Below are 14,591 nucleotides of genomic sequence, written 5' to 3' on the forward strand. Positions count from 1 at the left end.
ATACATGCACTCCTATGATCAAAGCAGCACTATTTAAAACAGCCAGCTTATATGCAGAGTATATCATGAGAAACGCTGGGCTGGAAGAAGCACAAGCTGGAATCAAGATTGCCGGGAGAAATATCAATAACCTCAGACATGCAGATGATACCACCCTTATGGCAGAAAGTGAAGAGGAACTAAAAAGCCTCTTGATAAAAGTGAAAGAAGAGAGTGAAAAAGCTGGCTTAAAGCTCAACATTCAGAAAACTAAGATCATGGCATTTTGTTCCATCACTTCATGGCAGATAGATGGGGAAACAGTGGAAACAGTGTCAGACTTCAGTTTTTTGGACTCCAAATCACTACAGATGGTGATTGCAGCCATGAAATTAAAAGACACTTACTCCCTTGGAAGGAAAGTTATGAGCAACCTAGATAGCATATTGAAAAGCAGAGACATTACTTTGCCAACAAAGGTCTGTCTAGTCAAGGCTATACTTTTTCCAGTGGTCATGTATGGATGTGAGAGTTGGACTGTGAAGAAAACTGAGCATCCAAGAACTGATGCTTTTGAACTGTGGTGTTGGAGAAGACTCTTGAGAGTCCCTTGGACTGCAAGGAGATCCAACCAGTCCATCCTAAAAGAGATCAGTCCTGGGTGTTCATCAGAAGGACTGATGCTGAGGATAAAACTCCAATACTTTGGCCACCTCATGCGAAGAGTTGACTCATTGGAAAAGACCCTGATGCTGGGAGGGATTGGGGGCAGGAGGAGAAGGGGATGACAGAGGATGAGATGGCTGGATGGCATCACCGCCTCGATAGACATGAGTTTGAGTGAACTCTGGGAGTTGGTGATGGACGGGGAGGCCTGGCATGCTGTGATTCATGAGGTCGTAAAGAGTTGGACATGACTGAGCGACTGAACTGAACTGAAGACATGGAAGCAACCTAAATGAATATGGACAGATGAATGCATAAAGAAGATTTGGTGTGTTCCACAAAATGAAATAGTACTTAGCCATAAAAAAATAATGAAATAATGCTATTTTCAGCAACATGGATACAACCAGAGATTATCATACTAAGTAAAGACAGCCAGATAAAGACAAATATCATATGCTATTATATTTTATATGAACATGAACCTATCTGTGAAATACAGACTCATGGACATAGAGAACTTGTTTATGGTTGCCAAGGGGGAGGGATGGGGGAGGAAGGCGTGAGAGGTTGGGGTAAGCAGATGTAAGCTGTTATACATGGAAAGGATAAACAGAAGATTCTACTGTATAGTAAGAGAACTATATTCAGTATCATATGACAAACCATAAAATGGAGATTAATTTTTTTAAATAGAATATATACATATACACACACACACACATATATATAACTGAATCATTTTGCTATACAGGAGTAATTAATACAACATTGTAAATCAACTATGCTTCAGGAAAAAATACACTGTAAAAGAATAAAATAAAATGACAAAGAAAAGATAAAAATTGAAACCAGTAGTAATTTCTCATTCAGCAAAAATATTTGGCACTTCAAACTCTTTTCCTAGTAATTTGATGGATTGTTTATTAATAGGATCCTGTTTCCTATTGGGGGGTACCCTGTCAAGGATAATAGAGGGCTTCCCTGGTGGTCCAGTGGTTAATAGTCCACCTTGCAATGCAAGGGACACTGGTTTGATCCCTGGTCCAGGAGGCTCCCACATGCCATGGAGCAGCAAGCCCATAAGCCACAACTGCTGAGCCTGCACTCCAGAAGCCCATGTGCCTAGAGCCTGTGCTCTGCAACAAGAGAAGCCATCACAATGAGAAGTCCATGCCCCACAACAAAGGGTAGCTTCTGCTCACCACAACTAGGGAAAGCCCTCATGCAGCACCAATGACCCAGCATAGCCAAAAATAACTAAATGTAAGGATAATAGATACAGGACTCAAACCCAACTTTAACACTACATTTGATTTGAATATCAGCTCTCCACACAAAGAAATAAAGATCACTGCAGTTTCCCCTTGACAACAGAAGTGGTTTAACTGGTTAGCTTTTGGTTATTGTTCAGGTTAAAGTATCAAGAATTATTGTCTCAGAGTTTATTTCTGTTTGTAGATGATTTTCTTAAGTAAAAATGAGAGAGGAGAAAAGAAAGTATAAAACAGAAAGGTTTGGGGTAAAATTCTATTTTTTTGTATAACTCTATTTTTAGAAATGGTACTATATTGTGTCTTATTTTTTAGAGTGCTTTGAGGTAAACAGAAGAGATGCCATTTTAGAATTAGAAAAAACGTATATTTCTTACACTCTGTTGTCATAGCAACTCCTAGCCTAGCAGATGTAAGATATTTTGTTTCCTTGGTAGAACTGGTTTTGTGGTGTGTGTGTGTGTGTGCGTGTGCATGCATGTGCATGCAAATATATTAAGCAGGGACTGTAAGCTGAAACTGATATAACTAAGTTAAACATTAGATAACACTGTTTCTCAGATTTTTCTTTTGGTGCATCATCAGAAGAGTAAGGCTTAAGAAGGATCTAATCTATTTCCTATAAGGTGGGACTTTTCCAATCATTTTTAAACATTAAAATTAAAATCCTCTCAAAAAGACTAAGATTTTGACACATAATTCTCCTTGCTAAAGTTCTCCACTTTAGTTGTTAGCTCAAGTCTTTCTCATTATAATTCAAATCTTCTTCTTAATCCTTTGAGAAAGAAGGGAGGCAATTTTTCATTATTATACTTTTCCTTCACTGGGTTTTTAAAATTTTTTTAAGTTGATTTACAATGTTATATTAATTACTTCTATACAGCAAGGTGATTAAGATATATATATACATATATGTGTGTGTGTTTAGTTGCTTAGTCATATCTGACTCTTTGTGACCCCATGGACTGTAGCCCACAAGGGTCCTCTGTCCATGGGATTTCCCAGGCAAGAATACTGGAGTGGGTTGCCATTTCCTATATATATTCAGATATATATGTATACATATATATCTGAATATTCAGATATATATGTATACATATATATCTGAATCACTTTGTTGTATATATATGTATATATGCATATATGTCTGAATCACTTTGTTGTACAGGAGTAATTAATATAATATTGTAAATCAACTATAATAAAGTATAATACATATATTCTTTTTTATATTCTTCTCCATTATGGCTTATCATAGGATAGTGAACATAGTTGCTTTTGCTATACAGCAGGACCCTGTTGTTTATCCATTATATATATAAAAGCTCACATCTGCTAACCCCCACCTTCTACTCAGTCTGTCCCCACAAATCCTCTCTCCTAGCAAGCATTAATCTGTTCTCTCTGTTAATGCATATGTTTCTGCTTTATAGATAGGTTTATTTGTGTCGTATTTTAGATTCCACATATGAATGACCTCATATGGTATTTGCTTTCTCTTTCTGACTTACTTCATTTAGTATGATAACCTCTAGTTGCATCTGCATTGCTGCAAAGGGCATTATTTCTCTCTCTTTTTTTTTTTATGGCTGAGAAGTATTCCATTGTATAGATGTACCACATGTTTATCCTTTCATCTGTAGATGGACATTTAGGTTGTTTCCATGTCTGGGCTATTGTGAATAGCGCTGCTATGAATACTGGGGTGCATGCATCTTTTTGTATTATAGTTTTGTACAGATATATGCCCAGGAGTGGGATTGCTAGGTCATATGGTAATTTTAGTTTTATTTTTCTAAGGAACCTGCACACTGGTTTCCACAGTAGCTTCACCAACTTACATTTCACAAACAGTGTAGGTCCTTCACTGGCTTTAGTATTTTTAATTCAGTATCATTTTATACCCAAAATATTTTAGATACATGAGTATCAAGTATTTAAGTGATAGGCACTTAAAAATCTCTTTAGGTTAGCATCTGTTATTAATGCCATTTGCTTTTTATCTTATTAACACACTGACATAATGAGAAATTTACAGCCACATATTACGTTCCATCATTTTACATTTCAGGCTTCAGTTGTAGTTCAGTTGGTAAAGAAAGTGCCTGCAATGCAGAAGACCTGGGTTTGATTCTTGTGTTGGGAAGATTCAACTGGAGAAGCAAATGGCAACCCACTCCAGTATTTTTGCCTGGAGAATCCCATGGACAGAGGAGCCTGGCAGGTTACAGTCCATGGGATTGCAAGAGTCGGACATGACTGAGCAAGAAAACCTCCAGCATGTCACATTTCACCAACTATACGGGGGATTGTATTACTGAATATTTATGGACAAGGCACAAACAGATTCAAGGTAATAGTGGTTAACAGCTAGTCATAAATTTCATACTACAAAGTTTACTCTCAAATCTCACCACATTATCTCAAAAAAGTCATTGTAAAATATACTTCACTAAAAATTCAGAGTTTGCATATTTTAGTTTGTATTTTTTAGTTTGCCTTATCCTTGAACTAACCATGTATGTTATTAAAATACCATGTTATTACACAACATTTTTCTCATGTATAAACTCCAGCTATAACACAAAATAATACATATTGTATGATTTAATTTTGGGGCTTCCCTGGTGGCTCAGACAGTAAAGAATCTGCCCACAATGTGGGAGACCTGGGTTTGATCCCTGGGTCAGGAAGATCCCCTGAAGGATGGAATGGCAACCCACTCCAGTATTCTTGCCTGGAGAATTCCATGGAGAGAGGAGCCTAGTGACCTACAGTCCATGGGGTCGCAAAGAGTTGGACATAACTGAGTGACAAACACACACACAACATGATTAATTTATATGAAGTTGTAGAACAGGAGAACTAACTTATGCATTAGAAATGTAAACAGAAATTGTCTATGGAAAGCTTTGACTGGAAAGGGGCATGAGGGACTTTCTAGGTGATAGAATCATTCTTTATCTTAATTGCGATATCGATTATATATTGTATATACATTTATCAGAATTCATTGAATTGAATACTGAAATACATTTATGTATTTGGTACATAAATGTTATAATAATAATAAACAAACCTTGGCTAGCTATTACATAGTAATACACATAATAGGATACAAAATCAAAATAGGGATACAGGGAATTCCCTTGTGGTCCAGTTGTTAGGACTCAGTGCTTTCACTGCTGGGGCCTGATTTCAATCCCTGGTCAGGGAACTAAGATTCCAAAAGCCATGTGGTATGCCACCCCCCTGCCCCGCTGCCAAAAAAAAGAGAAATATAAACTGTAAATACTTTATGAAAATAGTTACATATTAAAAAGTTAAAAATAACAACCAACTTTTGTATACTAAAATAGAGAAAAAACTATACTAAAATTTTATGTGCTACAAGTAGTAAAACAGAATTTTTTCTTCTTTTTACTCATCTAAATTTTCTACTTCTATAATATAAACACATAATTATATTTAATAAAGTTGTTTAAACTATACATTATTTTTTCAGTGATAAATAGTACATGCTATATTCTTACCAAAAAGGCTGAACCTAAATATAATGAAGTTTTTAGCTCTAATTTCCAGTTTATAAGAAAAATAAAGAGGAAAGAGGTAAAGGGATCTCAAGAGGAAGCAATCAGATCAATCTTGAAAGGACAACATTCTTAAAGGACAACTGACCTAGTTTATTCAACAAGTCAATAGCATAAAAGATGGGAGGGGCACAGAGGCAGGGAGAAGAAACAACTCTTTAAATTAAAAAATAATTAAGAGATATATAATGACAAAATTCAATACATAAAATTTATTTGGATCTTGGTTTGAACAAACCAAGTATAAAAAGATATTTTTGAGATAGTCAGGGAAATTGGATATGAACCAGGTATGAAATAATTTTAAATGATTATTGTCAATTGTATTAATGATGATTATGGTATATAATGTAAGAAAAATATCCTAATATTTCAGAGATTGATGTCAAAATATTTCATGAAAAATTCCATGACTTTGGATTTGCTTCATAATGCTTTATATAAAAAAATAGATAAATCAAGTGCTGTAAAATATTAGACTTGTTGAATCAGTGTGATGGGAATATAGGGTTCATCTTACAATATTCTCTTTTTTGATGAACTTTTAATGGATTTTCCATAATAAAAGATTTCTAAAAAATTGATAGTCAACTTGTTGCTAAGTGTTTAATGAAGCTTACTTGATTTTTTTTTTTTTGCATTTTTTTATCAGCTTTTAAAAGTTCCCTACAGAAGTTTTATTGCTTCCACTACAACTTCTTCACGAGTATTGCATGTGCCCCAGCTTATGGTCCACTCAGCCATCCATGTACATAACTTTAATGCCCAAGATATAAATACTGAAAGTAACAACTTAGGTTCTCATTGCCAGAGGCCTAACATTAAAATGGGAATTTATTTTCCACAGAAAATAGGATTAAAAAAAAGGAACAAATCATAATAGCTTCAATATTTATTTCCAGTGTCTTGTGCTTGATACTCTGAACCAAAAGCCTAGTAAGCTGGTTAGAAATAGAAAAGTTTTATCAAGAGAAATTATTTCCTGCATCTCTTTATTTCTGAGTCCATTAAGACTTATGCTGGTTGGTTCCTTTTACCATTAGATATGCCTCCTCTCAAGGAGAACACTACTAACTTTATAGGCCACTGACTGACTAGAAATTTAATTTAGTTTTAATTTAATAATGTAATTGAGAAGTATTACTGAATATCTGGGCTTCCCTGGTGGCTCAAATGGTAAAGAATCTGCCTGCAATGCGGAAGATCTGGGTCCGATCCCTGGGTTGGGAAGATCCCCTGGAGAAGGGAACAGTTACCTACCTCAGTATTATGGGCTGGAGAATTCCACGGACCAAGGAGCCTGGAAGGCTACACTCTATGGGGTTGCAAAGAGTTGGACACAACTGAGCGACTTTCACTTTCACTGAATGTCTACCTGCTGTGTTCACAATAGCATAATAGTGGTTATCTAGTCTTCACATTTTAAAATTAGTAATAATCCCACTTTCAAACTTAGGACACATAAAAATTTAATTTTGTCATCTAACATTACTCAACATAAAATAAATAGAACAAACACTTGGAGATTTCTGTCACATTAAAAAACAATCTAAGAAATTTAAATACTATAAATTCTAAGCACTAGCTTTTCAGAAATATATTTTCAAACCAAATGAGGACAAGGGATCCTATCTGAACATTTTTTTATTACAACAATAGAATAGTATCAATAGTAACTTGAATATAATACACTTACCTATGATAAAACATGCGAGCCATGCCCATTCTTTGCTTTTCCCCTCCTGATAAGACATCTTTCCAGTCCATAATAGCATCCCATCCTTTAAAATATATAAAAATACATATTGTATAAAGCATCTTTTAATCAAAGAGAGCATCTTTTACAGTTTTTACCTAGACAAGTGATTCCTAGCAAGTTTAAGCTATTACACAAAGAACCTGATATTTCACAAAACATATGCCTGGATAGACCAGAGTGCCTTATGTTTAAGCACCTGGTCTTAGATTTGATATTTTTTAATGGTAATAATTACTTATATTGACAGAACATATTCTAAGAATTCTAAATACTGATACTTTGAAAAGGTGTTTATTTTTTAATGTCTCCAAAGAGTTGGTATACTTAGACTTATTTTGCAGGGGGGTAGGAGAAAAGACCAACAAATTTGCACAGGCCTATTACAAAGTCTGGGCTTCCCAGGTGGCTCAGTGGGTAAAGAATCTGCCTGCAGTGCAAGAGACAAAGGTTCTGGAAGATCCTCTGGAAGAGGGGATGGCAACCTATTCCAGTATTGTTGCCTGAGAATCCCATGGACAGAAGAACTTAGCAGGATACAGTCCACAGGGTCGCAAACAGTAGGATATAACTGAAGTGACTGAGCACACACACACATTACAAAGTCTACAAAAGATATGAAAGGAGCTTATTTAAATGGCTTCCATCTGCCTGGCACTTTATATGAGTTGTATTTTTCACAATTTTCATTGTATATTTCACAACCTTATGAGGTATCTATTATTAGTGTTATTTTATAAGTAGATAAACTGAAATTCATGAAGAAATTGATATATCAAAATTTATACAGCTATATATTAGAGCTAGGATTTATATGTAGGTGTATCTTCATGTTTTACAATTTACCTATTCCATCTCTCACAACATCGTAAATACTTTCTGTTGGTTATTTATTCAAAAGCAAGTCTTCTATTTTCTAAAAAATAGGTTAGATTAAAAAAAAAAGTTAGATCAATACATACTAGTATAGGGAAAAGCAAGATGGCAGAGAAGTAGGAGGACAAGGTGCATCTCTCTTGATGCATCTCTCCCCATAGATGCATCAAGAATACATCTACATGTATTCTTGTACATCTGTACATGTGTACATCTACATGTACACAGAACAGTGCTCACAGAGCACTAGCTGAACTTCTCCTAGTAGAGAAGACCTTAGACACTGGAAAGGACAAGAAAGATCCATGCAGAACCATGTAAGACAAAAGAAAGAAGGGAAAAAGAAGAGGACAGGAAGTGGAATAGGATCTGCTTCTAGGTGGGGGATCTGAAGAAGCTCAGAAGTTCCTGCATCCAGGGAAACCCCCTTGTGGAGGGGCAGATTGGATGGGACAGAAGGAAATCATCTGGGCCTGTTGGAGGGGAGTGAAATAGCCGGTCTATGGCAGGCAGGACAAAGTGAGACCTACACAGATGATCTGTGCCACAGCCTGTGCCTCCGAGCCTGAGACTTGTGTCTGTCAGTGTGCGTGGGCACTGGGTGCTGGAACATAGGCGATGACAGAAAAGCTGAGGAGAGGACTGCTGCTGGATGCAAGTAGACAGGACAGCCTGAAGGGATGGGAATGAGAAAATCCACAACTGGAAAAAAAAAATAAAAAAAGAAAATCCACAACTGGGAATACTTGTGGAGGAAACCTGGACTACCATAGAAGCAAGGAGCCATTATTGAGTGACATGTAGTGGGTGGAGCTGTCTTTGCAGCCTCTGTCCCTACTCTGTCAGCCCCTACTTACACCCCGCCAGGTGGTAAAAATGGTTTCTGCCAGGGTGAGCTGTCTCATGCCTGCCACTAGGCACTAGAAAAGGCTCCTGCTGGGGCTAATCCTTTTGTACCTGTGGCCAAACACTAGGAAAAGCCCCTGCCAGGGCTGGCCCCAGCTCACCTGCTGCTAGGAACTAGGAAAGGCCCCCGACAGGGCTGGCTCTGATTGCTTGGAAAGATCACCCAGGGCTAACCTCATGTGCCTGCCACCAGGTGGTAGGAAATGCTCCCACCAGGGCTGGATCTCCCACATCATGGCCATCAGTTTCCCTGTGAACCTGTGACTGGGCCAGATCTCTTACAACTTCCAGCCCCTTTGTGCACCTGTTGCCTCCCATGACGCTGGCAACTGTGCCACCTTGGGGCCCTGTCCTCACTGGGGCAGACCAAAGTGCTCCAGGGCAGCCTTGGGAGTAGATCCCTGTGTGCGACTTACATTCAGAGGTGGAGCTAAAACCACTGCTAAGTCCTCGGGGCCACTGAATTTAAGAAGAAAAGCTGAAATTTTTCCTTGCAGATGCACAAATTGAAACCCTCACTAACAGCTTGGTAAAAACTCAGCACCTACAAAACATCTGAACAGATAAGTGCTCCCACAGCCAAGACAGACCTAGTTTTAGCAGGTGTAGCACTAGTGGTAAAGAACCCACCTGCCAATACAGGAGATACAAAAGATAGGGGTTCAATCCCTGGGTTGAGAAGATCCCCTGGAAGCAGGGCAATCCACTCCAGTAGTGTTGTCTGCAGAATCCCATGGACAAAGGAGCCTAGCAGGCTATAGTCCATAGGGTTGCAAGACTCAGGCACAACTGAAGTGACTTAACATGCATGTACACTTGGTGGCTTGTGCCAGGCTAAAGTCTGAGCTACCCCTATAACACCTGGTAGCTTCCTAGATGGTGCACTGGTGAAGAAACTACCTACCAGTGCAGGAGATGCAAGAGATGAGGGTTCAGTCCCTTGCTCAGGAAGATCCCTGGAGTAGGAAATAGCAACCTACTCCCATATTCTTGCATAAAAATTCCATGGACAGCAGAACCTGGTGGGCTACAGTCCATGGGGTCACAAAGAGACAGACATGACTAAGCAACTGAGCATGACTGAGCACCTAATACCCACAACTGGTCCAGATCCATGATTACTGCAATCCTGGGGCTGGACTTCAGTGGATCTACTCTCCTGGTGAAAGAAATCTCTAAGAGACAACAGGGTCAAATGCTAGCATGGCAATGCTAATATCAGTGTAGTCTGAGGGTCTGCACAATGGGTGAAAGATCTTACAACAGAGTACACCATAGGAGAGTAGCTCCAAAGAAGGGATACTCAGTAGCTTCCCTCCCAGCAGGAGTGCTCCAACCCTGCCTACTTTGCACCACAGATCAGAAACACAGCTAAGAAGCAAATCTGGGGGCTTCTACTACAACAACTTGGAAGCCGACTCCACCCATGACAGGGTAGTGACAACCAAAGAGCAAAGGGGAGCCCTCACTCAATATCCAAGGCAGGCTCTGGTCACCACAACAATAGTCTAACCCTCATTAAGAGGATAACAGCATAAGTCTCTGGAACAACCTCACCTACCAGGGGACAGATACCAGAAGCAAGAGGAACTGCAACCCTGCAGCCTGGAAAGCAGATCACAAACACAAAACTTTGAGGGAAAAAAAAAAGGTAACAAAGAGATATGTTGCAGACGAAGGAGCAATATTAAAAGCTACAAGAACAATTAAATAAAGAGGAGATAAGCAATCTATCTGAAAGAGAATTTAGAGTATGATAGTAAAGATGATCCAAGATCTTAGAAACAGACTGGAGGCATGGATTGAAAATATATAATAAAAGTTTAGCAAAGACCTAGAAGAACTAAAACACAAATAAACAGAAATGAACAAGACAGGAACTGAAAATGAAAAACACATTAGAAGAAATCAATAACAGAATAACTGAGGCAGAAGAATGGATAAGTGACCTGGAAGACAGAGTGGTAGAAATCTCTGCTGTAGAACAGAATAATAATAATAATAATATGAAAAGAAATGTGAATAAACTCAGAGACATCTGGAACAACATTAAATGCATGAACATTTGAATTATAGAGGTCCCAGAAGAACAAAAAGGGTCTGAGAAAATATTTCCAGAAATCACAGTAAAAAACTTTTCTAACATGGAAAATGAGATAGTCACCCAAGCCTAGAAAACAAAGAGAGTTGTATAAAGGATAAACCCAAGGAGGAACACACTGAGACACATATTATTAAACTAACAAAAATTAAGTACAAGCAATATTAAAAGCAACAAGGGGAAAGCAACAAATAACATACAGGGAAACCCCAAAAAGTTATCAGCTGATTTTTCAGCAGAAACTCTGCAGGTCAGAAGGGCGTGGGAGGATATATTTAAAATGATGAAAAGGAAAAGCCTATAACCAAGAATACTCTAACAAGCGAGGCTCTCATTCCGATTTGACAGAGCATCAAAAGTTTTACAGATACACAAAAGCTAAGAGCATTCAGCACCTCCAAACCAGCTTTACAGCTGCTAAAGGAACTTCTATAGGCAAAAAAACACTAGAAAGGAGAAGAAAAAAGGAAGGGAAAGAGGAAAAAGATATACAAAGAAAACCACACCCCAAACAATTAAGAAAATGGCAATAGATAAATATCAATATATCTATTGATAATTATCTGAAATGTAAATGGAATAATGTTCCAACCAGAAGAAATAGACTGGCTGAATGGATAAAACAAGACCTATATATAGGCTGTCTACAAGAGACCCACTTCAGACCTAGGAATACACACAGACTGAAATTGAGGAGATGGAAAAAGATAACCCATAAAAATGGAAAGCAAAGAAAAGCTGGAGTAGCAATACTCACATCAGACAAAATAGACTTTAAAATAAAGACTGTTAACAAGATAAGGAAAGGTGCTACTACCTAATAATCAAGGGATCAATCCAAGAAGATAAAGCAATTGTAAATATTTATGCACTCAACCTAGGAGAAAAAATTAACAAGAAAACACAAGTCTTAAATGAAACATTAGACCAGATAGACTTAATTGATATATACAGGACATTCCATCAGAAAACAGCAGAATATACTTTCTTTTCAAGAACACATGAAACATTCTCCAGGATAGATTACATCTTGGGTCACAAATCAAGCTTCAGTAAATTTAAGAAAACTGATATTGTATCAGGTATCTTTTCTGAACCAATGCTATGAGATTAGAAAGCAAATACAGGGGGGGGAAAAACTATTAAAAACACAAACATGTGGAGGCTAAACAATGTGCTACTAAACAACCTATGGATAACTGGAGAAATCAAAAAGGAAATAAGAAATATCTAGAAACAATTGAAAACTAAAACACGGTGACCCAAAGCCTATGGGAAGTAGCACAGTTCTAAGAGGGAAGTTTATAATAATACAATCCATCTCAAGAAAAATATCAAATAAACAACACAACCTTGTACCAAATGCAACTAGAGAAATAGAATAAACAAACCCAAAAGTTAGAAGAAGGAAAGAAATAATAAAAATCAGAGCAAACATAAATGAAATATTATAAAACAGAGAATAGCAAAAGCCAATGAAACTAAAAATTGGTTCTTTGAGAAGATAAGCAAAATTGATAAAACCATTAGCCAGACTCCTTAAGAAAAAAAAGGGAGAGGACTCAAATCAATAAAATTAGAAATGTAAAAGGAGACATTACAGCTGACACTATAGAAACACAGAAGATTATAAGAGACTACTACAAGCAATTACTAGGTTAACCAAAATGTTTGGGTTTTTCTGTAACATCTGAAAAAATTTGCGTGAACTTTTTGACCAACTCAATGTATGCCAATAAAATGGACAACCTGGAAGAAATGGACAAATTCTTAGAAAGGTATAACTTTCTAAGACTGAACTAGGAAGAAATAGAAAATATGAACAGGGATTTCCCTGGTGGTCCAGTGGTTAAAAATCTGTCTCCCAGAGCAGAGGATACAGGATTGATCCTTGGAGAACTATGATTCCCACAAGCCAGAGAGGAACTAAACCCACATGCTACAACTAGAGAGAAGCCCATGTGCCACAGCAAATAACCTACATGTCACAGCTAAAACTCAATGCAGCCTTATAAGTAAATAAATATATTAAAAAAATTTAACTGAACAAAATTATGAACAGGCCAGTCATGAGTAATGAAATTGAAATGAAACTGTGATTAAAATATTCCAAGAAACAAAAGTCCAGGACTAGATGGCGTCACAGGTGAATTCTATTTTAGAGACCAGCTAACATGTCCTTCTCAAATTCTTCCAAAAATTGCAGAGGGAGGGACACTCCCAAGCTAATTTTATGAGGCCACTATCACCCTGATACCAAAACCAGACAAAATTAATACACAGGAATCTCTTTCATTCCAACACACTAACAGAAGATCAGAAAGAGAAATTAAGAAAACAATTCCATTTACAATTTCACCATGTAGATGAAACTATCTAGGGATAAAACTACCTAAAAAGGAAAAATACCTTGATTCAGAAAACTATAGGATACTGATGAAAGAAAACAAAGATGATACGAATGGATGGAGAGATATACCATGTTCTTGGATTTGAAGAATCAATACTGTAAAAATAATTATACTACCCAAAGCCATCCACAGATTCAGTGGAATCCCCATCAAATTACCAATGACATTATTCCACAGAATCAGATTAAAATGTTTTTTAATTTGTATGGAAACACAAAATACCCCAAATAGCCAAAGCAATCTTCAAAAATAAAAACAGAGCTGGAGGAATCAGGCTCTCTGACTTCAGACTATACTCCAAAGCTACAGTAATCAAGACAGTATGGTACTGGGGCAAAAAAAGACATACGGATCAATGGAACAAGCCCAAAGATAAATCCAGACACCTCTGTTCACCTAATTTAAAGGAGGCAAGAATATACAACAGAAAAAAGACAGTCTCTTCAATAAGTGGTGCTGGGAAAACTAGGCAGCTATCTGTAAAAGAATGAAATTAGAACACTTCCTAATACCATATACAAAAACAAACTCAAAATAGATTAAAGACCTAGATGTAAGGATGGGCACTTACAACTCTTAGAGAAAATCATAAGCAGAACACCCTCTAACATAAATTATAGAAAGATCTTTTTGGACCCATCTCCCAGAATAGTGAAACTAAAAACAAAAATAAGCAAAATGAGATCTAATTAAACTTATAACCTTTTGCACAGTAAATGAAACAATAAATAAAACAAAAAGACAACCTTCAGAATAGGAGAAAATATTTGCAAACAAAACAACCAACAAGGGATTCATCTCCAAAATATACAAACAGCTCATGTAGCTCAATAATAAAAGAAACAATCCAATGAAAAAAATGGGTGGAAGACCTAATAGACATTTTTTTCAAAGAAGACATACAGATGGCCAAAAAACACATAAAAAAGATGCTCAACATCACTAATTATTAGAGAAATGAAAATTAAAATCACTTGTCAGAAAGACCATCATGAAAACATTTATAAACAATAAATGCTGGAGAGAGTGTGG

General features: G+C 37.0%; 1 protein-coding gene across 7 annotated transcripts in view; it reads right to left on the reverse strand.

The window, feature by feature from the left end:
* Positions 1-14,591, reverse strand: part of ABCD2 (ATP binding cassette subfamily D member 2) — a 92,925-nt gene that overhangs the window by 15,849 nt on the left and 62,485 nt on the right. For 6 of the 7 annotated variants that reach the window (XM_055580693.1, XM_055580662.1, XM_055580630.1 and 3 more), the window contains one exon: positions 7,206-7,290. In XM_055580693.1, coding sequence (XP_055436668.1) covers positions 7,206-7,290 — 85 coding nt within the window. Of the gene's footprint in view, positions 1-6,773; positions 6,825-7,205; positions 7,291-14,591 lie in introns of those variants that run through there. The other variant, XM_055580670.1, reaches the window with a different exon arrangement.

This window comes from Bubalus kerabau, chromosome 1 (genome assembly GCF_029407905.1).
Source record: "Bubalus kerabau isolate K-KA32 ecotype Philippines breed swamp buffalo chromosome 1, PCC_UOA_SB_1v2, whole genome shotgun sequence".
Classification (NCBI taxonomy): domain Eukaryota; kingdom Metazoa; phylum Chordata; class Mammalia; order Artiodactyla; family Bovidae; genus Bubalus; species Bubalus kerabau.